General features: G+C 44.5%; 1 protein-coding gene across 3 annotated transcripts in view; it reads right to left on the bottom strand.

Moving 5' to 3' along the window:
• The window catches only part of cacna1ib (calcium voltage-gated channel subunit alpha1 Ib), a 77,209-nt gene extending 51,786 nt beyond the window's left edge, over window positions 1–25,423 (bottom strand). For 2 of the 3 annotated variants that reach the window (XM_086119980.1, XM_086119981.1), the window contains exon 1: window positions 1,102–2,669. In XM_086119980.1, the coding sequence (XP_085976106.1) occupies window positions 1,102–1,194 (93 nt within the window). In that variant the 5' untranslated portion in view covers window positions 1,195–2,669. Of the gene's footprint in view, window positions 1–1,101; window positions 2,670–9,604; window positions 9,945–24,880 lie in introns of those variants that run through there. The other variant, XM_086119982.1, reaches the window with a different exon arrangement.
• Window positions 25,424–26,280: the final 857 nt, after the last annotated feature.

Genomic DNA, 26,280 nt, shown 5'->3' with positions numbered 1-26,280 from the left:
CGGACCCCCTTTTTGTTTACCTGGAAACTCACTCATCAGGGCCCTCTGGAATTTTGGGGCTTAAAAAGAAGCCCCCTCTCGATTTGTGGTGGTCACACGGTGTGTGGAACACCGCGTGTGTTTTCAAAAACATCAAAAAGGCAAGTCTAGTGTCGACAGTGACATTTGTTTTCATCCGAATCCAAAGACGGTCTTGAAAAAAGACGCGTTTGCATAAATATTAACGTCAATTTGCTGTAGGGCTCGACATACAGTTTGTGAATTCTGTGTGTGTTTTTAGGCCGATATTTGGCAGGGCTTTTTTTTTTTTTGCGTGGGGGGGGGGGGGGTGTTTGAATGTCATTCGATTTGTCTTATGATGTAATAGGGCCACGTGTATTCAAAACAAAAGGCACACAAATCAGCAAACCGTGCACTAATATTGGTCAATAAAATCCGACTAATCAGTCAGGACTTACATTTAGAGTCATCAAAACATTTCCATTAAAACAAGTCAACTGAGAGTCTTTCAACAGTTGATTTGGTAAAAACTGTCAATTTATATTTCAGAAAGATGTAAACATCAAGCAAATTAGGAGTTCAAAAATATGTTTCCAGAAACATCCAACAGATTCTTGTTAAAATGCCAGACAATTTGGTTTTCAAAATCGAAACATCAAAAAGAAGAAAGTTTGAAATGCATCTTTTTGGAAACATCAGACAGACACTTTTGATTGCACAAAACTTTTTTGGGGGCGGGGCAAATTATAGTCCTCAACAAACAGAAAACTTCTGAGGTAATTTTGTCTTTTCATAACATCAAAGGAAATGTAGATTTAGCAGAACCTTTTTTGTAAGACATCACGGAAAATTTTATCGTATACTTTATTTTTAGAAACAAAGATAATTTGGAGAATGATAAAGAAGATGTCGATGAATATCAAAAACACGTTTGAGTATTCTAAACATTTTCTGTAAACATCAAAGGCAGTTTCGTCCTCAAAAGATGCCCCCTCCCTCACCCCCACCGAAAAAAAGTTTTGGACAGTTAAGCAATAATGTGCCCGATCTTTGAGACAAGCTTTCAAGGTGAGTGAAATGGAAGTAAAAGGAGAATCTTACCGACAAGATCTGGCATCGTTCGGAGGAGCAGTCGATGTTCTGGCAGGGTTGGTACATTCCCAGCGTGACGCAGTTCAACAGGATGACCATCATGCTCACTCGCTCAAACCACGTAAAATCAAACAGCTGGTTAAGGGCAACCACAAATTACTCTCAGGCACCGATGCGAGCATGACAACAAACACAAGTGGAGTTCCCCAGGGCTCTGCACCGGGACTCCTATTGTCTTTTGACAGGACGCATGTATTTGGCAGAAATTGTTGGAACGTCGCCTTATAGGCGATTTACTTGCTGGAATAGCAATAATCATCACATTTGCAACTGCCTCTGTCCTTGTCCTGAAAAATGAATAAATGAACAAATAAATAAATAAATCAACAAATTCTCACACACACACACAGAAAAAAAGGGATCATAACTCTGGAAAGATGGGAATGTTTTCTGGCACCTTAAGGTTGTTTACCTTGCGGGGAGAAAACAAAACAAAACAACAACTATGTGCTAGGCTCGGGCACACCCCGTGATCCTTGTGAGGATTAAGCGGATCAGAAAATGGATGGATGGATGCTGTGTTAATCAAAATAGCATGTTTGGATTGGTGGTGGCACCTGGAACATATAAGAAAAAACAGAAATGACCTCCACTTCACCTGCCCTTCTAAGAAGCCTGAAAAAAAGAAATCCAAATCACTTTACATTTGAAGCCCGTCTCAAAGGCGCCTTTTCCGCCGCCGCTCGTTGTGACCCAACACAGTACAACTTCAATTTTCCGCGTTCCATCCGACTTTACCGTGCGTCTCCCACTCAGCTGCCACGGGATTCCTTGAGACGCGTGTTCCCATGGCAACCAGCACACAAAAAAAAAACCTCCCTAAATATTCTATATAAAAAGCCGCTCTGAGGTGCGTGCGCGCGCGCGTGTGTGTGTGTGTGTGTGTGTGTGTGTGTGTGTGTGAATGTGTGCGTGTGTGTGTGTGTGTGTGTTTTAATAAGTCACCAGTTGGCCAATGAAATCGGCGCTTTATCATTTCCAAATCTATGAAAGCACAGGCTGAACATTTGATGACTTTCTGCTTGCACACGCGCACACATTTGGCGGTTGGTTTGGGTGAGATTATGGGCGCCGAATGAGCTCATTTAGCAGTCCATCACCTCCTCAGCTTGCCTGAGGGAGGAGACGTCAAAGCTCAGCAAGCTGACAAAGTGCCAAGCCTTGTGCGCCGCACGCCGGGACCACTTCGGGGAACGGGGACGCAACTAACTACAACCTGACTAATAGTTGCTTCATTTGTTTGTCTTCATGGATGGGGGGTGGGGGGGGGGGGGGTTGCAATCCCAAGAATATACTTGTGATTTCTGAAAAATGTTGAACATTTTGAGAAATCGTGAATTTTCCATCAACAGGGTCGTATTTTGGAGGGCTTGATTTTTCAAAGCCAAAGAATAAAATAGTTTGGAAACAAAAATACTCACTTCATTGTTATTTTTTTGAGAATAGGAAACAAAGTTTGACTTTTGAAATGGTGGTATTTTGTTTTGTCAAGTGTATATATATATATACATATATATATATTTATATTTATATACACAGTATATTTTCAACAAAAACACACACACACACCATCCAGTCCTGATTGGACCATCTGCTGGGCTCTTTTCCCTTTCGTGTGCGTGATGCAGCACCATGCCAACTTTGAGTGTGTAGGTTTGCTTGTTGTGCCCACCAGCAGCAAAAACATGGACACACACACACACACACACTGATGCACGCAATCTGAATCCCAAACAATTGTTGATACCTTAACAAAGGTTGCAAAGTTGGGAACCAAAACTTGAAAACCTACCCTTGGCTGCAAATCATTATTTTAAACTCTGACATTTCTTCGAAACTTGACGCAAGGCTTAAAACCATAATTTAAACCATTAGTTTGAAAGCCTGATTCACGTTCAAAAACCAAATTTGACAGCCTAACCCTGGATTGAAGGCCAGATTTGTAACTCCAATTCAGATTTGAAAGGCAAATTTGAAAGACTTTTGACGACACTTTTTCAGCCTATTGGGTAACAACTGTGGGAATTGTACAGTGTCATGGTATTGAAGAATCCTAAGCCTTCCCTTGTTGGACACAAATAATCAGGAGCTATGGACTGCTTCTGTTATGCTGCACAGTTCTCTTAAAAAATGTTTAGGAATTCAGGAATCCATTTTTTTCTTGCGTCCAGGCCCTGTGTTAGCAAAGCGTTCTCAAACCACAATGCGCCCTTCGCCACATGTGACAGATGGGAAGAAGTTTTGATGGCAGTGGGCTGTACAGGACAATATTTGTTGAGATAAATTTGGGAAGTAATTTTGCTTCGGTGATAGCCATGTATCCAAGCCCTGAGGAAGCAAAGCGACCTCAAAGCACGATACCTCCGCCACTCACCATAATTCACAGATGGGATGAGGTTTTGATGGCGGTGCGCTGTACTGCACAATTTGTGTTTGGGAAGTCACCAAGATCAAAAGGCTCGCTCGATTTCTGTGTTTTGGAGTGTGTGGTGGTTGAACTTTCAAGATCCACCAGTTATCTCACACTTTATTTTACAGAGTCACAAACATAGAGTTCATTTCACCAAAATTTGGACCCGATTTATTTTGACCTTTCGTGCATTTTCTGCCACTTTTTCAACCCGCAAAAAAATGGCTTTCAAAGGGGCATCAGGAAAATCTATTAGCCAGCTAAGAGTAGTTCTGCTAATAATCTGGCTGCGAAATCACTCCACGTTAGCCATCCACTTCCACAGATGTGGCAGGGAGGCAATTATCTCCTCGGCACAAGTGTTTTAAGAAAAACATTAAAAATGACAAATAGGCCATGAGGCCGTAGAGCAGACATTTTAATAGCTTGCACACGTACCATAAAATGGCCTGTTTGTCATCGTCAGAAACGATTTTTTTCACATCCCCGGAAGGCCTCGAGATCAGAGATGGGATTTTTTTTTTTTAGATGCCAGAAAATTCCAGTCAGTCGCAAGTAAATACCAGTTTGGAACGATCAAGGACACTCGCTGCCCTCGTTCGAGATGAATAGCTAACAAATCAGAAATTGAAAGAGTCCAACAACACAACGAGGTTGGGTGATAAACAGTGCGAAATTTCTCAAACAAAATCCAAAAGTACGCACAAACCAAGAACGCGTGGAAAACCCGAATGTTGTTGTCGTCTGCTAGCTTGAACCAAAGACTCACCAGTTGGTGAATGGTGAAGACTTTGCCGGGAAAAATATCACATGACGCATTTTGCGATGCTATCAAAATGGCTAATCCAACAGTGGAGGAGAAGACTCACATTTGTGAGTCGAAGTACACACAGACGTTCCAATGACAACGACATCAGCGTTCTGAAGGAAGTACGTTCTTTGGGACCGGTCTTATCAAGATCGTACTCACCAAGTTCATGAGACTGTCCGTAGTCCTGCGTTCTCGATAATGAGAAACGCCGTCTGTGTCTGTTAGCTAGCAAGAATGTCTCTTCTGCGTTCGTTTTTAAAAGTACGCAAAAATGAGAGCCCAGATCGTCAGTTGGGCGTTGGTTACAATTACCTGATGTCTCCCTTTTTGTTTACTTGATTTGTTTGAAATTCAAGAGGAGGTGCTGTTGCTCGTTTAGAGAGTGACTGGCACCTGTGTCACAGCACAATTGCCATGTCTGCCATCTTAAATTAGATTTTTTTTTTTTTTTTTTTTTTTAGTCCATGAAATTCTATGACAAATATCTGGGGGAAAAAAGTGAGTTCTGAAAATCTGCCATAATGTGCATCATTTTCGTGTCGCTCTCCCTGGCCTTTTTTTCTTCTTTGTGGGTCGCCATAAATCTCTGCCTGAGTTTGCGATTTTTAGGAGGATCAACTAAAAGTGACCCTACAAATTCTGCCCAGCAACACGTGTTGTTTGTCTGTCCAGATTTTGAGTAGAATCCTTCGTTTTGTCGCACTGGCAAAATGAGTTTGATTCCTTTTTGATTTCTTGGGCTTCGGGTGACTGACTGTGATCTATGAATTCTGCCTAACAACAAGAGGGTGCGAGTGTGGCAATTCTGTTGATCCAAGTTGCTGGCGAGTAAAACGGTTAATGTTTGTTTGGTCACGAGTTCAAACTTGAAGCCGACTTCTGAGTTGGTCGTTCGCAAGAGAACCCAAAAAATAAATAAAATACGGAATGAGAGTCAACTGAAATGGAGAATCGTTTTCCTGCTGCCTCTCGCTGACCTTTTTCTGCTGTGTGGCACGTCTGAATCAGTCCACCGATTGTTTGGCCCGCACTCCCGCCCACACGCATGCATTAGTATGACTCACACAATATCAATTTGAACGAGTTGACATTAGTGGAAAGCACAAAAAAAAAAATGTATTTGCTGAAGCAGCTTTCAAATTTCACCTCCAACAGATGCATTGCTTTTTCAATTGCGTTTTACATGTTACAATAATGTTATTTCATCATCATGATTCAATTTATCTTTCATACGGGGAAATAATGGCATTTTACCAGAACTGCGCAGGTTGCGAAGTGTCTTCTCAGTTATGTCCCAGAGGTGACGCATGAATATTCTTCTTGCTAACAAGGGGCCGCTTAAAAGGGGACGCTAATTCAGCGTGTGTGTGAAGGTGACAAACAGCCGCACGCCAGTCGCACACCAGGCGCCTTAATGGTACGCTAATGATTCGCTCGTCACTCGCAAACTGTTCACGTGTGCGTATACGAGAGGTGTGGAGCTCGCCACACAAATGCGCGTCAACCTTGAAACGTGTCTTTATGCGATATGGCTGCATTTTTTTTTTCTCCTCATTTTTATTTATTATTGATACGGTCAACTGCGGAAGCCGCAAAACGTGAAGCGCAAATTGGCGAGGGATTACGGACATATATATTTTTTTCACATGTGTTTGTGTGTGTGTTCAATTACCATGTCCATGTTCTTATACGGTGCTGATGCGCACCGCAAAAATAAATATCTAAATAAATAAAATGAAATCAACTGAAATAAAATGCTGCGTGAACATGGCAGCCAACTGCTGCGGCAACATCAGATCTCCAAATAAGAGCCGCTCATCGTTCCACTGAATAATTGATGCGGGAGACAACCTGCTGCTTTTATTGAGGGTGAGGCCCGAAGCGCCAAATACGAGAGAACAAATGAGTGCTTTCCCCACCGTAAAAAAAATATAAATAAATAAAAAATTAAAAGCTCATGACAGGAAATCAGCAATTAAAGCAGCGTGATGATATTTCAGCCTGTTGCATGATTCTCTGCCACAACAAAGCCCCCCACCCCTCCCGAAACGCCTCATTAAAGAAATTTCATATTAAAGTCTCATCAAAGTGAGATCAGCGGTCTTGCGACCAGATTCCATCTCAAACTTTGACGCATTATTTGATCGCGAATTAAGTTTCTTTAGATCACAAACTTGACACGAAGCCAAGAATCCTCTGTCGTCTCGTTAGCGACTTGAAAAGCGAAGCGGACAGGGTGGATTTAGCTAAAGATAGCCTTTTAAAGCGCATCTAACGGGCGTGCAGCCTGACAAGGGCCTGGTGATTAAACGCGGCATTAGCATTGGGACTGATAGCAGCATTAGCATATAGCTGGAGGAGCTCAGACAGGAGTCAAAAATTCTGCAAAGGTTTAAAAAAAAGACTTTAGGACAAAAACATGGACTGAGTAGACTTGCTCGATATGATTAGCAAACTTTGATGCCAGGCTCCACCCACCTCATAGATTAGCCAAATAAGGTTGGAAAAAACTTGCTTGCGAGTCTTGCTTTATGAATCTTTTTTTTGTTTGGTCATTTATTCTCATTAATTAGCCTTGCTTGTTAGTTTGACTCCTAAGATTTGTCAGCTACATTTTTTGTTTGTTTGTTTCTGAGTAAGTCAATGTTGTCTGATTGTTGGTTTTGTAGTTAGCTTGGTGTGTTTTGGTTCGGTCGCTTCATATGTCATTTTTCTCATTATTTGCTCTTGGTCATTCTTTCGTTGGTCTCATTTGTGAGTTACTTTTGTTTTTTAGCTAGCTCATCCAATTCCATTGCAAATGGCTTTTCCTTTGTTTCATAGTTAGTCTGTCGTTCGTTTCGTTGGCGGGTCTTTGTTTTTGTTTTTGTTTTTTTGGGGCGGGGGGACTTCTTTGTTTGGTTTGTCGTCTACTCTCATTATTTGGTCTCGTTTGTTTGTTAGGTCGACTTTGTGTACCCCCACTTTGCTGTTAGCGCACGTTGCTAACTGCAGCACAATGTGGTTGCGCAAGGCTCAAACCAAATCAAAAGTCACCGAAAGCCCATCGAGAAGTTGACTTTTTTTATGACGAGCTTGCGGCGGAGGAGGCTGTCATCATCTCGCCCGGGATGAAATTGATTTTTTGGGGGGGGATACCAGTTCAGGGACAGCATGAAAACGGAACGGGCCATTTGCGAATGACCAGGGTGGGGGCAGTGTGAGCGTTGCAAATGTCAACGTGATTTATATTTGACAGACTGCGAGGCGATATGAAAACACCCCAAGTGCAGCTTCAGCTTTCACTCACCAATAAAAAGAGTCGGATTATTGATTGAGTGGAAATCGTTCCATTTTACACACTTCTGGAGCAGTTGCAGAAGATTTCCATCCGCCTATTGGTTGAAAATGTACCGCGCGTGTGTTTTGGTGGGTCCGGAAAGCTACGAATGCAGTGGTTGTGGTGGATTATTAAGATGACAAGCACAACAATTGATCTCGCACATGCTTTGATTTCATGCGTTTTGATGGGCAAGACTCAAAAGATACGTTGAGTCAGTGGATCGGAAATCTCTTTTTGCACACACACAAAAAAAAAAAAAAAAAAAAAAGATGAAAGATGAGAGGATTTAGCTGGCTTTCCTTCGATAAGATTATGGAGCAAGTGTTGTCTTCACTCGCTCCGTCGCGTCCACGTTCGTTTCATTTCCAGTCCGGCACAGACGACGGGAAGAGTGACGGAAGGCGTAAAGACGCACGCAAAGAACATTTGCCGCCTTTCTGTTTTGTTTTGTTTTTTTTGTCCCTGGCTGCCAATCCGAAGCCTCGTCGACATCTGCGGACAAACACTGAGAACGGCGCGCTCATGCTGGCGTGAAAACGGCTGCGTCATCTCTTTTTCTTCATCTTCCTCGCAAACAGATTTGATTCGGTCTTTCGCCTGCTCTGTCAATTTTCAATGGCCAGTCGAGGACGGATACACTTTAGGGCGACTCAAAAGGAAAAGAAAGACAAATGTGGGGCTGGCCAGATCATGCTCCGCCCCCTTGTTCATCAAGGTAGACAGTCCGACCTTGTTTCAACATAGCCCATTTACAACGTTTTCACCCCGACAACGTTCCCATTTCCTGTTTGCGATTTCACGCCATTATGTTTTCCACTTGCCGATTTTGCTTACAACGAACACCTTTCGATAGAACGACCAGATTTTCCCCACAAAATAGTGAAAAGGCCTTCGGGACGACAAAGCGCGGAAGCGAACTGCCACCACGAGCGTGTTTACGAACAAAATGTACGGGGCGGGATTCCACTTTGTTGCTTAGCAACACCACTCATCAACCCAGTCGTACGAAATGCTCACACTGTATTCTGTACGTCGTTGTTGGCGGCCATTTTCTTGGAAATGGTGTCGACGAACTACCGTTATAACGTACAGATTTGTGACGTCCCTGGAGGCACGTTGCAGCGCGGTTCGACTGTCACTTCTTTTGTCACTGAAATCCGATGCCACGGCCTTTTCCCTTACACAAAAGTTGCTCACCGGCTCCTTCTTCGGCGTTATCGCTAGGTGAGAAATCATTACCGACGCAATCATTCACACTCTCGCTCTCACTCGCGCGCGTTGAGGAATCAGCGTTATTCAACGTGATTGGCTGTGAGGGAACGTCCGGCGGAATGAATGCAATGTAGTCGCGTTTGCCTGTGGCTAATGCTCATTGGATCGGCCTATTTCATTCCCGGCGTATTGAGTCCATCACATCCGCGCAGTTCTGGACGTTTGGAAAGACATTTGACTTCTCGTCTGAGCAGGATTTGCCATTTCATGTGAGAAGGGCTTGATGACTCGAAAGTGGTCGAAAGCTAAATGATTATGTGTTAAGTCAGTGGAAAAGGCAAATTTAATGGTTGCAAAAAAAGCTCCGGGAAATGTGTGAAAACAATGGAAATGCGTTCACACATTGAGGGAAGACGTCTGCTGCGATATGAATGTGATGGTGACAATCGAGTGACTCAGTGAGCCCACGCAACCGAGCCAAAGTGAGAAAGGTCTGGCCCGGTGCTTCGGTCCATATCCTGGATGAGCAAATCAGCCGATCTGATGCGATGACATGACTGTGTTGTATGTCCTCAAATAATGCACGGACGAAAATACCGACAGCAAAGATGAAATTGGACCCTTGCCCATCAGTGTGTGTACCTCAAATCCTGTCGCAGCGGCTGCGGGTCGGCTAAAAAAAAAAATTCAAGGATATGGACTGGAGACCATGCGGATACACCAGCTGCGAGGGCAGGTGGTTTGCTTGAGGCAGAAGAAGACCACCGGGGCCAGTTCGGGATACGGGACCACCAGTACGCTTGTGGAACTGCTAGCATCGTCATCGTCATCATCGCGCTCCACTTCCTCTTCCTCGATAGCTTCCTTTTCCTCCTCCTCGTCCTCCTTTTCTTCTTCCTCCTCTTCCTCATCCAGGTGGTACGGGTGTGGGGAGGAGGGGTCAATGACCTCATCACCCCTGGTCACCCGGGTGATGGTCGCCCCCGTCGAGGGGCCCTCCTCCTCCTCCACCTCGCTCGTCATGGCAACGCCAAGATCTGCTCAAAGAAGAAAGAAAAGAAGCGAGATTTTTTTTTTTTTGAAAATTGTACTACTATTGACCTCGTGCAGAAATCAATGCTGCGAGCGGCGGGGTCGGTCGTGCGCCATTATGGGCCGAAAATGGCAAAGGGCTAAAAATACTTGCGTGCGTGAGCTTTTTCGAGTGCGTTTGGGTGCTCTGAGTAACATGAAATGAATGAGAGGATGAGTGAAGGAAAGGTGGAAGCGGAGCCGGATGGTTCATCCCGAGAGGCCCGCTGGCGAGACAACTTAAGTCAACGGCTCAATGCCGAGACGACTTAAGCGTCGAGATGACTGAGTGATGACTTAGCAGACTGTGAGATGACCAAGTGATAAGATGAGTGAGTGCGAGGTGAGTGAATGGAAAGATGACCAAGTGGCGAGACGACAGAGTGTGGGAGGCGGGGGGAAATCACTCAATGATCGAGGTCTAAGGTGATCGGTTGGAGAGATGACGGAAAATTATTGGTTGGCAGGATCACCGAGTAACCGGCCGAATGAGAGCACGATTGAGTGGCGAGACGAGTGAAGGAGAAATGACTCGAGCGTGAGGTGACTCATCGACGAAGATGACTCAGACGACCGACTTTCGAGATGACCAACGGATGAGATGACTAAATTGTGTCACGATTGAGTGTCAAGACCGAGAGCGAGAGGATTTGAAAGGTCTGGTAAGATTTCCTTTATTTATTTAATTTTGGGGGGGGGGGACAGAACCCACACACAGCGAGCTCCCATTACACTTTGAGGCAGGTGTGTCAAACATATGGCCCGCGGGCCAGAACCGGCCCTGACGGGGTTCGATCAGGCCCGCGGGATAATTTAAACGTGGAAAAAAAAATGCATAAAATACACTGAATGAATATTTTTTATAAGATGCAATTCATGGATTATCCGCTAGGGGCACACTGTTTTCTCCTTAGTTTGTAAAGTAGTGGCAGGGATTACATTGCGATTTTAGATGCACATGTGTAAATGGTTTAAAAATTCCTTTCTTTATCAATCTCGTTTAATCTTAAAAATGCATTCCTCTATTTTTCAATAGCAATTACTATTAATACTATTAATAGCAATGCATATATGTGAATGATAAAAGTAAATTGCACATTTAACTAAGGAAATCTAAGGTGTTTCATGACATGTTTTGTGACAATTTTCTCATGTTCATGTGCTTCACTATACCAAAAAAAGAAAAAGACTTGCTATTTTGGTTATTTATAGCAGAATATGGTATCATTTTGATGGTCCGGCCCACTTGACATCTACCAAGGCCGTACGCAGCCCGCAATGTCAAATGAGTTTGACACTCCTGCATTACACTTTAAGGTTTTGTCCCGCCATCAGTCTCCAAAGGAAGTCCTCCGGGCCAGCAATCTCATCTGCTCTCACAAACATGAAGGAGAACGGACGATTCCGGATATGCGCCGCTGTCGTCTAAAATGACGACATCGACGAGACTCACTTTGGAAAATGCTTCCTGCCGACCAAAGAGAGTAAAACCCATCGGTTTGCTTTGTATTGATCACGAACTTCCTTAATCGTCAGTCAGGATGCTTCTTTGATTGCATAATCGTATACAATATAAGATGTCTTTGACGTTCACATGTCTGATGAAAACGCCAAAGATCCCCAAATTCGGGCCACCCTTAGACTTGGCCGCCTGTCACGGTGGCTGCACATGAATTTCTAGGTCACGTGACGCCGGTGTGTCAACGCAGGCACGTAAAACGATGGTTGAAGCCCGAATGGGAATGACTTGGGAGTGCGTCGGCAAATTCAATCTCAATTTGGCATCGTGAAAATGATTATGTAGCGAGTAGCTAGTGCTCGCCAATGCTAACATGGCAACATACTGTACATCTTCCACGATGGCCTCAACTTCAGCAGCAGCCCAAATCCTCCCAAGTTTCCGCTCCAAATCTCAAAGCCAGCTTTGAATGCAAGTCGGCCATTCGAGTCTCTGCTCGTCATCATTAGTTGCCTTATTGCGGCCTTGCAACAAGGCGGCTTCCTCTTCTTTCCACTTTTTTTTTTTTTGTGGTGGGGTGGGGGGGGGGGGGGAGGTGGACTTTGGCACCGATTTAATAGGCCCGTCGTGTTTTCAGCGGGACCGCAGTGCGAAATGGGCAGAAGCAATGCGGCCGCCTTTGAATTATGCGAGAACAAAAGGACGCACAGGAAAAAGTTTTTGGGGTTTTTTTTAACACTACAGTCTTGCTGCTCGCTGGCGGTCCGACGGCGTGTCGGAATATGACGCGGCCACCTGCGGACGCGCGCACACTTGCTTTTTTCCTTAGAAGTGGTTCACTTTTATGTCTTTGTTGCAGCAGACAACATTTGGTCTGGACTTTTTTTGTTTGGGGTTTTTTTTCCCCCTTTTCGCATCACTGCTCTGTCACTTGTTTTGGTGCAGATTACTCGCCGCACTCGACGCAATCATCAGGGCGGCTACACAATGTCGCTCGCTTTGTTAGGCGGCAGAGTTGCACTGCTAACGACTTTGCAAATGTCATGACATTTTGTGGGAGAATGCCAAATGTGACCTTTTTATTGAAAAACGGACACACTTGTTTATGGAAAGCGGCTTATTTGAAAAGATGACAAAAATGCAATAAAAATAAAATCACATTTTAGTTTGTTTTCTCCTTTTTTTTTTTAAACTTACAGGAGTCCACAAGTCAAAAAGTCAACATGAAAATGTGACTATAAAAAATGAAAATAAATTTTAAAATGAAGTAAAAATAAAATCTGAAAAAGTTACGCATAAAACACAAAGTTAAAATACACAAAGTAATATAGCAAGCAGAGGAAAAGTGCAATCACGGAAAAATTACACAAATGTAAACTAAATGAAAATCCGTTCGGTGAATAGAAAGTCAACATGAAAAACTGAAAAAAAAGAGGGAAAAATTGGGGAAAAAACTGCCTTGAAAAATACAAATTAAAAATTCAAAAAAGTTTAATGAAATTAAGGAATAATCAAACTCAGTGTGATGAAAAGTAAAAATAAAGATCCCCAAAAAATCTAAATTAACAAGTACATTACAAAAATCAAAAATAAACAAAAAAAGGATTAAACTCAATATAAAAACACAATCAATTATATTAAAATGTAGTTTCAAAATGTAAACTAAAGTAAAAATCAACTTTATAAATGATAGCATTAAAAAGGCATGGGTGGAACGAGTAGATTTCTATTTTCATTCAATGCTCCATTTTTTTTACTGGCATTTCCTTTTGCTGAGGAGCTCAACACCACACACGACGATGTGTCGATTCATTCGAGAAATGATATAAAAGTCGTAATAAATAACGCGTCCATTCCAAATGAATTGATTTGATTCTCTTTTATAGGCGCGACGTGACGTCCTTTTCAGCTTCTCGGTGCGGGCGTGCGTCATGTCAGGGCCACCGCAGGCCATAAAACCTTCAAGAGAGCGCAAGTGACGACGCGTCGGCTGCACTTTGACCTTTACTGATTACGAGTGTGCGTGGAGCGTGTAGATCACTTGGCTTACTCTATTGTCACACTCGACAATATGCAGGACGTCCATGTAAAAATAAATAAATACATACAGTACATTTTAAAAACATGTAAACAGTAAAAATGAAACGAAATGGAAAAAAAAGGATAATATCACCAAAAAAAACTGACAATAAAATGACAACAACAACTTAAAATAAAATGCTGAAGCTGAACTGAAAAAAAAACTAATCTTGAAATCCTGAAGGCATACTGTATGTATGAAAAAAATGTCAATGAACAGTTTCAATGATAAAAATAATTTAAAAAATTAAATACTAATTTAAAAATAAACTATAGATAAAAACAACAACAACAACAATTTGAAACCCCAATTTGAAAACTATCCTGAAAACCGAAGCCAAATAACTTGTGCTTGAAACCCGAAGCATGCTGTAGAATTTTAGCTTTGGTTTGAATTTTTATTTCACATTTTTAATTTAAAACCAAATACCTGCCTTGAAACGCGAAACAGTGTTTCAAAAAATTATCACCTCATTTCAAACCTCATTTCTGGGGGGAAAAAAGTCTCTCTCTCTTCATATATATATATAAATAATAATATTTCCAATTTTGTATTCAAATTCAACCACTGAAGCCAGTTTCACTTAGCAGCTGAAGATTTGGTGGACACCTCTATCAGGAGTAGACTCAAAAATAAACTCAAAAGCTTTACTCGGAACTGGAAAATAAGTATGTCACTGTGATTGAAATTTCCCAGCCGCATTTGAGAGATTTTGTCTGATTATGAGCAAATATGAAATTTGAAAACTTACACAAAACCCAAACTCCCCAAAAAATTAAGGACTGAGCTTGACGAAGGAAACTCTTCGGCGCTACCTATTGGCCGCCGCAGAGTTCCACTAACTCTACATGGTTTAATTCATGTGAGACTTGACTGTCCTCAAATGGCCGCCATGAAAAAAAAAAAAAAAAAAAAAAAGCCCGCAGCACACTTTCGCAAGCGTATGACAAAGACACATCGTGTATACGCTTGTCTTATATAGGTTACGTATATTTATACTCTGCCTGTGGAAGTTTCAAGCCGGGGAGTCGACGAGGTGATTTGTCGCCACACACAGCCGGAGAGAGGCTACCTAGACAAATGGCGCTAATGCTAATGCCGCACACGGCGCGTGCTGCGGCCGCTCCGTGCGTCTATTTTTACCAGCCGTCCATCCTCCCGCTCTGCTACTGCCATGCTGAGAGGCACGCTAACGATATGATGTCTCTCAGCTAATGTGCTAACATGAGCTAACACGTTAGCACGCCGTAGGCAACACTATTGTTTGTTCGTATCAAAATCATGCTTGGGCCATCACAGCGGACAGCTTTTTAAAAGGTCGCCACACGGGCCAAGTGCCGTGACAATCAGCGATTGTCAGTGATGAGAAGAAAGGCTGTCACATCATGTTCACGCCCACAACTGCGCAAACCATCATTTGTAATTTTCCAACACTCGGTCTCACCCGCCTCAATGCGGCTTTAGACGGCGTGTCGCGCTGTACTCAAAAGTGGAGCCCCGTCACGTAGTGTAAATCATGTCTTGTTCTTTGCTTTTATTTTGTGGGGATGTGTTTTTACTTTTTCGTGTGTGACAAAATGTTTCTTGTCGCAGAAGTTAGCTGGAACTGTTGTTGTATTAGTTCCAAAGTGAAAGGCTGACGTTGGGGGCGGAGAGGAAGTTGCCCGTGGACAGTAAGTGCGGTTGTGATTGCGAAAGAGCACCGAGGATGTGGCGGCCCGGTGAAGATCAAGTCCAATCAGTGCTCTTCTTCAACGTGCACCTTCCTCTTCCTCCTCCTCCTCCTCCTCATCATAATGATCAATCATGCAACAGTGCGCAGCGAATTCAATCGAGTTCAAATGAGACCAAGATTTGGGGGGGGAATTGATGAAAACTGAGTTTTGTTTTGTTCTTTTTTTTTTCCGGTTCCAGATTAAACTGAAGAATGTTGTTTCACGTCTTCTAAGTAGATTTGCATTGAGCAAATACAAAACTACTTTGAGAGCAAATCAAGTGTTCTCGGAATGGTCTTTCAAAGGAGGTCTCTGATGTCATTTCATTGCGTCAGACAACTCCCAAGAAAACACGCAAGTGCAAAATGTTCACGAAAATACGGCATGACACCAAACTGCTTCGTGACTGAAAATGAATCACGAGAACGGCAAACTCTGGAACCTGAACTAACTCTTAAACTCGGCGTAAAAGAAACCTTCGTTCCAATGGACCGTTTGATGCCATTGTATTTTACGCCCACACGTTAGAATAGCACCGCGATGAGTGTAATTTCACTGGCAACCACTAGATGGCGCACACGATTTTATATGACACCAAGCCGAAGAGTAACAACGGTATTTCAGCTCAGCCTAGTTTTCGCTGAAGATTATTGAACGTTAGTGCTCTTCAATCCTGCTTTTTATGCCTACAGAGAGCGCCGGCGCGAGGTTCATGCTCTATTGTACATTTTTGGCCTTGACAATCGATGTCTTTTTATGAGATGACAAATTTATTCGAGATCAGTCACTACCGTGGAGGCTAGTATGTCTTTGCAATCACTGCCACCCACTGTTCAGTCATTTTCCGACGAGTAACAAGCGCTTGTTATCAGTTGGATGCCGTGCTAATGATAATAGGAAAACAGAACACACGCGAAGGGCCTGATTCTCGTGGAATAGTAATAATTTGACAAATATGCTGATACATCTTATTCCATAGGATCCAATTATGTCAGGCAGCTCGTTAGAATAAAAAAATGCGCGGACCGCTAATGCATAACTTGCTCCAGATTCTCACAGCGTCAAATAATTTCAAATGCTTGTGCGAGTTGGGAGGATGTTTGTGTCGAGCACGTGTATGTTGTGGCCTACACGTGACGTGATCGGTGACGGCACTCGGGACAAACCTCAACGTGGATGACAATTATTTGAGGGAAGTGAATCTTGGAGGGAGGACATTCTTTTTTTTAACCAATATTGATGCCAGTGTGTCGTTGTTTGATGTCAAGTGAAACTGGAGACTCGAGAGCCATGTTGCTCCCTCGAAGGTCATCGGGCAAGGTGTCTATTTGAGGGAGGCATTGACTTCGATGCTATCGATTTTTGGAACACTATTCATATTATTATTACAATTCTTCTCAACTGAAATTGAAGGTGAATCACTTGCGGGGCTCCTGGAGACATAAACGGGGAGTGCAGCTATTTGCTGGAGGCCTTATTTCATTTCACGCAACGAGAGGGACTATTTGCAGTCATGCTAACGTGCGTGCGTGTGCGTGTTGTGCGTGTGTGTGTTGTTGCGGAGGATGCGAGTCAAATTCTATTTCCGCATCGTATTGTTGGCCTCGCTCCATCGACGTGTCTAAATTTAAACCCCTCGCTGGTGGTTCAAGCCCAATCGACCCTTCCAGTGCTTGCGGTCACGTGCTACACGGGAACATCTCGAGTACAATTATCAGCACACGTTAGCATTATTGTTCCAAAACCTTTTTTTTTCCCTCATGGCAGTTATTTTGGCACTGTAAGATGGTAACTCGCAAGGAACATAAAAAAAAAACCTCTTAATTAGGGTTCCGTCCCATTAAGCTTTAGGAGAGTCGGCCATCGCGAAATAGGAACGTATTTCGCGACCGTAAACCAGCTGATTTTTTTTCTATACTTTTTCTGTTTTGAGCAAAACTCTCGGACCCTCATCTGGGAAATCAATACAATAAATATACCGTGCTTGATTTTTTTTCGCGCTTCAGATGTTTGCAAACAGTGTGCAGTGCTTTCATGACTATATTGACCATAGAGTTGCGGTTGCAGGTTTGATTTTCAGATTGTAAGGACTCCACAAATCACTGCTCCAAAATGGAACCCTTAGCGCACCGACCCCCAAATGCTAACGCTAACCCTTAACCTAAACAGTGCGCTCATTGCTGCCGACAACAACCGTGTGCCACATTGACGAACCTCCAGCTCATTTGGGGGCCCTATAAAAATATCCCCCACCCCCCCCCCCCCATTTCGTCCCAGTGTCCACCGAGAGTTCACAAATTCGTTAGCAAACCTAAATTGAGCCAGCTCCTGACTGAATTTTCATAGCCCAAACCCCTACAAAGTCAAAGGAAAATTGTTATTTTCGTTCTTCATCCAGCGACGTGCATGCGACCCGCTATTAACTCATTCACTCCCAAAGACGTTTTTACACGTCTTTTGAGACTTGGTCTAGAATTGGTTGGTACTGAATGTGTTAACTGCTTTATGGGTGTCCATAAACCAAATGAGCACACGCGTGCACAGTCAATACGGCGCGCATGCGTGTGCGCGCAAGTGTTTAGTGTTCATTTTGCCAAAGGAATTAGAGGACGCGTCAGTCATTCCAGAGGGCGTGTCCTTGACTTGCATCCATTTTCTGGAGATTGCAGACATGTAATAAGTATGCACGGGCACAAACAGAATTCACGAGTTGCACCCGATCGCACCCTTAATCAAGAGGATCGACTGGGGCCTCCACATGTACCTGTGGCACACGCACACACACACGCACACGCACACACACATATAGCTACAGTCTACGTAAACGTACATTGTCACACCCTCGCACAATTCACCATCTGCCATTGTCACGGAATGTGTTTTATTGCTTCGCGCTTCTTAAATGCCAACTAATTGCTGCTTTGATGACTTTGGCCCATTAGACACGCCGCGACTTGGTAGCGGATTGCAGGCGTTTTGATTTTTTTTCACAGCCAATCACCAAACGGTGCAGCTATGACGACTTCCTGCCCAAGCCGAACAATGGAGCACTCATTCGTGGCGCCCCGTCATCTTCAGCCAAAATGATCTTTGACGTTTACCTTCTGATGTAACGCCATGACGAGACAATGTAACAAGGCATTGGAGCCGAGTGGGAATGAAAGTACGCCTCCACGTCAGTGTTTTGAGTTGAGTGATGTCATCATGCGCACACACACACACACACACACACACACACACACGCACACACACACACGGGGTATTGACTTGCGCATGCGCAAGTAAAAAAAAGACAAATACAAGAGAAAACTAAATAGTTTTGATTTTTTTTTTGTTTTTTTGCATTTTGCCGACATTATACCAGTGTGTTCAAGAATCAAACAAGCAAACATTGTTGACCCATAATTTACGGTTTTATGACATCTGCCGTGCATGATTTCTATTTGGCATTTTTTTTCCATCACGCCACGAACTATTGACCTCCACTTGCCCTTATCCTGTGGCATTCGAGGAAAAACCAAACTTAAATCTTTTTTAATTACAAAATTACTTTCAAAAATTAAGTCAGTAAACAGTGTTTATTCTTCATTGTATGGCTTCATTGTGGCTGCAGTGTACGATGTCCATTCGGGTTTTTCCCCGCCATAATGCCAGCTCAAGTATGATGAGAAAATGCTAAGTTTGTAGCATTTAGCCCACAAGTTCGCTCCAACATATTTGCGAGTACTTTCAAACGTACTCATGAGTACGTTTGAACGTATTTAACGACTATTTGCCAGTCAAACCATTTCTCTTCCACATTGGCAGCGACATGCTTCCCTACATTCTGATTACACTCCCTTTTTTTTTTTTTTAAATTTCATCGAGTCGTGTGGCGCCGGTCCATCCAAGTCCTCGTCTTTGAAACAATTGTTGTCGTTTGTCTGCATCTTTATTTCCCACTACACTGGCACACTTCCCCGTCGCTCTCCTTCCATTTCTTACCTAATTAATCCTGGGTCGCCCGCTTCTCATTTCCAACCCGCCTGGCAATTCCGCCGTCATTGTTTGTGGTCCCACTTGTGCGCGAGCGCATGCGCGCGTGTGCTTATTTTTGCTATACGAGTCCTATTGTCCATATCGGCTGCTGTTTCCCATTGTTTGTGTTTGTGGAGGCGTGTGATTGCGCATTGCTAAAATATGAATGCGCGATCCAGTCGGTGTGTGTGTGTGTGTGTTAGTTTAGCAATGTGTCCGTGCGCTTACGGAGTGCCGGTGGCCGCCAGCTGATAATTAAAGCTGAAGAGCGTGTGAAAAAAAGAAGAAAAAAAAAAGAGAAAGACGGACGGCGGCGGAAGCGAGGAGCCATGAAGTTGAGCGTCACGTGTCAATTCCTGTTTCCAAATAACGTTTATCCTCCTGCATCTTTTTTCTTTTTTTCCCCCCCATCTTCCTTCCATTGTGGTGCAAAGTCTTCCCGCCAGCACGGCCAAAAGCGAATCCCGCCCACTTCCGCTTTGAGAGATCGGAGGATGCTATTTTCTGCCTCGCGTTTGCGTCGTTACTTCAACAACTCGACGTGCTCGGCCGCGCTAATGTTCCAAATCAATCGTGTTCTTGTTCTGACAGTAATTCCGGGAACGCTATGAGAAGGCCGGGTGGTACTTTGGACACGACGCGCCAATCTTGGCCACCCACCTCCAGTACGTGGAATTCAAAATCAATCCGAGCCATTGTGACGTGAAGCCATGAAAGTTGGGAGACGACCAAAACATTCATGAACAAATTCCGCTCCACAAGGCACCAAAAAAGAATTTCGGTACGCTCGAAGAACTGTTTCGGCATAAATAACCCAAATTGGGACCGACCCGCTCATTGGATGAAAGTGACCCAACCTTTTGGGTTGTTTTCACCCAACAATTTTTTTTGGGGGGGGGGGGGGGGGGGGGGGGCTGGTTTTGTCGAAAAAAAAAAAGGAAAGGACAAAAAGGACTGGTATGTGAAAAAGAACTCAGAAAGTTGTGTCAAAGTACAGGGTAGTCCATTTTTGTTCAAATTTAATTTTTTTTTTGGGGGGGGGCGCAACTGCTTTCAGAATGTGTTTATCTGATGATTCACGCTAAAATCTAAATAGACCCGATAGGGTTACAAAGTGCCTGATCAAACCGTTTGGGTTCAATAAAACTTTTTTTTTCTGTTTTGCTTCATTGGGGTTTTCAGGAATTGGTTGTGTTTTGGATTTAGGGTTTTTTTTCACTGAGCCCTTCTCCGTGTTTTCATTCATTAAATTGGGTCAGTACACTCTGCTTCTCCTGCCTCCCTGCTTTTTGGGGGTTTTCAATTGATACTTTGGCCTAACGCAGGGCTCACACGATGCCCCCCCCCCACACACACACACACTCATTTAAAAAGTCCAAATAAAGCAAAATCCAGCTGTAGACAGCTAGATCATTTTTTTGCGCGCAGCCCACTTTGGGCGTCCGTGCTGTGGCAAATGTACTTGAGCTTCAGAGAAATCCTGTGAGCACAATGAACTCGCACACCTTATTGCGCTCGGGAGCAATTCATCAAAGGTTTGCCTTCATTTTATTTCCACCAACGGCGCCCGACTCATCTGATTCTCAGAATGGCGATTGAGCGATCACGATTGAATGGTCGCGCGGCCCTAAAACGCACTGCCGGAAAATGTCTACCGGCAAGTAAAGCGCCGAATTGAGAGCGGCGGATATATTGGAGACATTCGTCTTGGAGTCCATCAAGATGCGCTCGAGATGGAAATGAGGCGAAGCAAACAAGCGAGGTCTCGGACGACGTGGCAAGCTGGCACAGCAGGCTACCTGCTCGGTGAAGCAGCATGTGGCTCGTTGCCTAAAGTTACTCGCCAAGTGGCTCGGCAAACGCTAAAAATTGTACGTTCCTCCTCGGGAAGTGGCTCGGTAACGGAATACGATTGCGTGTCATCATGAAGCGGCGTGATTGCAACACACGTCCTGATGAATCGGCTCGATAGCTGTACATTAACGTATGTCTGTTATGATGTAGTGGCTCGGTAACTGCCAAAAAGTGTCTCTCATCACAAAACGGATAACGGAAAACAATTGTTTCTTTGTCATTTCGAAGTGGCTTGAGCAGCTTTCCGCTTTGAAGACGTCTACTGCATTCCGTGGACCGTTCTGTACAATTTGCCCGCATTCTTGATGGGACCCATCAAGGATTTGGCGCTTGCCACTTAAGAGATCTCAAACGTCGGTGCTTCTTTTGTTGTTAGCATCGGCGCTAATGCTACTGTTCGGAGCTGCACGTGGTCCTTGTGGAAAAAAAGATTAGAAGAATCCATTTTTGCTTATTTTACAATTTAAATTCCGCGGTGCCCCTCCTGGGGAAGCCCCAACGAGAAGAGAGGGAATAAAACCAATTGTTTATCGATTCTTAAAGAAGAATGAGGCGGTGTAAGATGTATTAGAAGTCCTCGCGTTAAGACGGCGTCAATTCAATTTGGTCATTTAGAACAGACGAGATAAAGTGAAGCATTTAGGGGAGAAAATAAAAGTGTGGAGCAATTACGCCAGAGCGGCGGAGGTCAGCAGGAACCAATCGGATGGCAAATTGGAAGGAAAGTGGAATGAAGGGAGCAGGTGTGTTTTGCGCTCCGACTTTTTCACGAGGTCTCGGCCTCGCAATTCAAAAACAAACAGTCATTGGCGCTGTGCTTGATGCCGAACAAAACTATTTCGCGTCACATATTCATGATTCTCTGATTCGTGACATCCTTTTTCCAGTGACATTCTGCGGTGCCGTCGCATCTTTTTCCACACTTTTCAAAATCCCAAAACGCTTCATTGAGAGAAAAAACCCCAAACCAAACAGGCAGGGCTCGTGCTTTGAGGCCGACTGAACTGAAGTTATCCTTCAAGGAAACGGGATGAATGAATGCGCGAGCAATCCGTCTGCGAGGCGATGGCGTCGTGTGTTTGCCAGCAAGCGGGTTGTCGCCTCAGCTTCCATCTGCTCGCCGCCTTTGCCGCCATCTATCAGCACAGATTCTCATTTGGCTGTTTGCTGGGGCCGCGCGCTAAGACGTGGCGAGGTGACGCCACGCGTGTCAACAGCTACGAGAAGTTTCGCTCGCTTCTCAGACGCACTGATTAGCGGGTGTTCAAAGTGGCTTTGAAAAAAAAAAAGCAACAAATTGAGCAGACCGCCCCTATTTGCAGGCAATACAAGGACTGGCCCGGCCTGCAAAATAGCAAAATTATGCACTTAATTGAGCGCCATTATAAATGCGTGGAGGGGGTCGATGTCATGATTTTAAAATGTAACAGTTTGATCTCGGCCGCATGCGCTTTACTGCGGAGCCAGCCAATCCTCCATCAAACGTCTCCAGTTGCTCCAGAATGCCGCTGCTCGCCTCGTGACTGGTGCTCGTAAGAGGGAGCACGTCACTCCTACTCTGGCATCCCTTCAGTGGCTCATTTTCGAAACAAATACACTTGGAGTTGATTCGGTTTGATTCAATGGAATTATGATTGAATTCCATCGAGAACTGATGTAGCGTTTGCCATGTTTCTTAATAGGCAACAACATGTAAAAGCCTTCCAAACTCCAAAAAAAAAAAAAAACGACCACAACAAAACCGATTTTATATCTGGTGTACGTCCCTCATAAAAGACCAGTCAGGGCATCGACAGCTGAGCGCCATCGCTAACCAAAGCAGCAGCACATCAACGGCTCAATTTGCAACTGAACAAATAAACGTCTGCCCCTCCACAACGCACCATCCGCCGTCGCTCCCTGGAGTCGACGCCCACACCCCGCCCGCCCGCCCCCATCTGCAGTTAAGTAAATCAAATGCCCCTGAATGCTATTTGAGGAAATATGCTAGCTTTTGACATTTATAAAAATAGATGGCACGCGTGTGTGTGTGTGTGTGTGTGTGTGTCAGAAGAGGACGCCTCGAGTTATGGGGTCGTATCGATCGAGGCGAGGTGTGCAGTGATTGAGGGTTGCTTGGGGGCAGGAGGCAGCAGGAGAACGATGGGTCACTCGATTGGTCGCAACAGGAAATAACATCAGGACGAAGGGTGAGGAGGGGCAGTACTGCGGGTTGGCAGTTGATGATATATATATATATATATATATATATATATGCGAGTGTATCGAATCAAATGGAATCCAATCGCTCCACACAAGCTCTCGGTAAAAGATAACAAAACCCCCCACCCTTGCACTTGCATCTTGGGTTGGGGCTTCATATGGTATGCGTGACTTCATTTGCATTTCTCAATTTGATGCATCCAAGCTCACTCGTGAAATGTTTCCATGCAGAGTGAATCAAAACATTGTCCGCTGCGCCCTGTGACCTCTCCCCTCCGAAAATCAATCTCGCGCTCTCGCCGCGATATGGAATCGTCGTCGCTGAAGGTACGCGAAGCGTGAAGTGTGTCGAGACTAGCGTGTCGCAGTTGAGCACTGCTGCCGCCGAACGGCATCTCTCAACTTGGCCTTTTAGTCTCTGATGGATGTTCAAAATGTATCGACTTGCTCCACGTGAGGAGCGAAAGTGGACACTTGTTATGGACGATCAATGGAACATGTTGGATTTGGCGCCACCTGTTGGCAGCTTCAAGCATGACTTTCACACTTGTCGGGCTTTGGTGAAAAAAAAAAATACCTGTGATAATTCATATTGTTTCGAGTTTGGGAAAAAGAGAAAATCATAATTTTGGGGTTGGGGGGTTATGGAAAAAAATGTCAAAAAATTCAGTCTAACAAGAATACATTCCGATTTTTCAAAATGAAGCAATATTTGACAAAACAGCTAAATGGGGGGAAAAACAGTTACAATTGTATTTTTTTGACACAAAAAATTGGAAGTCAATTTTCCACTGTTTGACCCTGAAACACACACACCACACACGCCACTCAACCTCTCGAGACCACCACTTGGCTCATGGCCAGATGGGGTCTGACATTTGACCTCGAGGGAATATAAATTCTCATTTCCGTGCCAAAACGGGAAATCATGATGACATCATCGTCTTCACAAACTAATGAGTGATCTGGAATGCTGTTGCTTATCGCTTTTGATTGGAAGCGTGACATGATAGAATCGACTACTGTGAAACTTGATGGCCGAAGATCGCCTTGATATCGAAAGCGATCACCGGCAAAAAAAAAATGCAAACAAATTGAGTGACTTCACACTGACAAGCAGCCACCGAAATTTGGACAGTCGCAGAAAACATGATGCATTTTTATATTATGCATTTTTTTAATCTTGTTGTGACGTTGCACTATGAACTCGCCTTTGATGTGCTGTCTTGTGGTGACCTCTGACCCCCCACCCTCAAAAAAAGCACTTTGGAGACCTAGAATCCGATTCAGCTTCCAATAATTTTTTTTTTTAAAAACACCACTGTGCACATCCACTCCCAACTCCAAATGAAGATTTTTTTTTCCTTCGATCTTGGATGCGCTTGCAGCCGTTCCTAATCAAGTGGCCACGAGCGAGAGCGCCTTGATCCGAAAGCGCTCCCCCTGTCGTACTAACCAAGTCAGTCAGCGCTTGCAAGGCACACATCCAATCTGGTGCTGGTCCATGTCACGTGACCGAAAACCAGAAAAGAACGCATGAATTTTGATGATGCAAAAATAGAATATGTTACTTACCCTCTCCTTCGACATGAAACCTCCACAGCCGTGCTCCGAAAAATAAAACAATGATTAGAATCAATCCTGGTAATCCAGAATGGGGGGGGGGGGGGGGGGATCCGGATCCACTCTGGAAGTCCGGCTCGATTCTGAAGGCGATCCAAACCGGGTTCTCCTGTCAGGTATTCCACGTGCACGAGTGTCCAAACATTCCCGCTTGCTTGGAATCCTGTTGCACGCGTCACATACTTTTTGCGAAGCGTGCACACGCGCGTCCGGTTGCGCGTCCACACACCGCGCGCCTTGGCGGAGGGATGCCGCGCCGCGCGGTTCTTCTTGAGCGGAGAGTCGACGCGATGTCACCGTGGCCGTGGAGAACCTGAGCAGGCGCAGGGAGTGTCTCTTCTTCCTCCTCCTCCTCCTCCTCCTCCTCTTCGCCCCCCTCTCTCCCCCTGCGATCCGCGTGCGCTCGGCTGCGTCATCGGCGGAGCCGCAGGTTCGAGTCCCCCGCCGCAGATTCGTGCGTTCGTCCTCGTCCCCGGTTCGCCTCCTCCTGCTCCTTCTCGCTTCCAAACTCTGGGAATTCCTGAAGTGAGGCGCGAAAAGGCATTTATCCTGCTCCGCCTCCTACATACACACACACACACAAAATCACATGATTTGCTTCCCATTCATCCAATTTTTGTACAAACAAAAAAAAAACATTTGGGCCGCACCAAAAGGAAAAACATTCACAGTACATTTACCCCAAACCCTCATTGGAAACCTTAAACTCCGTTTGAAACCTTAATTTTAAAAGCCCTAACCCTGGCTGAAACACAAAAGTTGGTTTGAAGCCCGAATCTGAAATTGAAACTTCTGTTTGAAACCCGAACCTTACCTTCGACCTCGAATTTGAAATTCTAGCCCTCGTTTGAAAACTTAAACTGGGCTTGAAACCAAAATTTCAAAGCTTCGCCTTGGTTTCAGACCCCAATTTTGAAATTTTGGTTGAAACTCGAATCCTGCCTTGAAACCCTCATTTGAAACCATAAGCTTGACTTCAAACTCAGATTCCAAAGCTACAGCTGCCGTCGGTACATTTGAAAATCAGAGAGCGCCTCTTGCGTTTCTTGTCCGGCGTCCGGGTCTGCCCTGTGACCTTGACAGTTAGCGTTGTGACGCTAATTAAATGTGCCACTCTCCGCTCGTCAGCACGTGTGGCCGGCGCTCGGCCCGTTTTGCCATCTGCCCGTCTGGTCTGGACGTCCTTCTAAAAGCCACCCGCCGAGTGGCAGCCAAGATATTCACAGTCCCCCGCAAACCTCACCATACTAAAGAGCATTTACCGGCACGTCGGTCGAGAGCTACCTGTCAGCTCTCTACCAGTCACACTTAGCAGTTGACACGGGAACTGTCAGGGATGATAACGAAAAATC

This window comes from Hippocampus guttulatus, chromosome 9, assembly GCF_054856545.1.
Source record: "Hippocampus guttulatus isolate MCC_2025c chromosome 9, RoL_Hgut_1.0, whole genome shotgun sequence".
NCBI classification, from domain to species: Eukaryota; Metazoa; Chordata; class Actinopteri; order Syngnathiformes; family Syngnathidae; genus Hippocampus; species Hippocampus guttulatus.
Note: the sequence above shows the minus strand (reverse complement) of the source record. Positions and strands in the feature narration are given on the sequence as shown.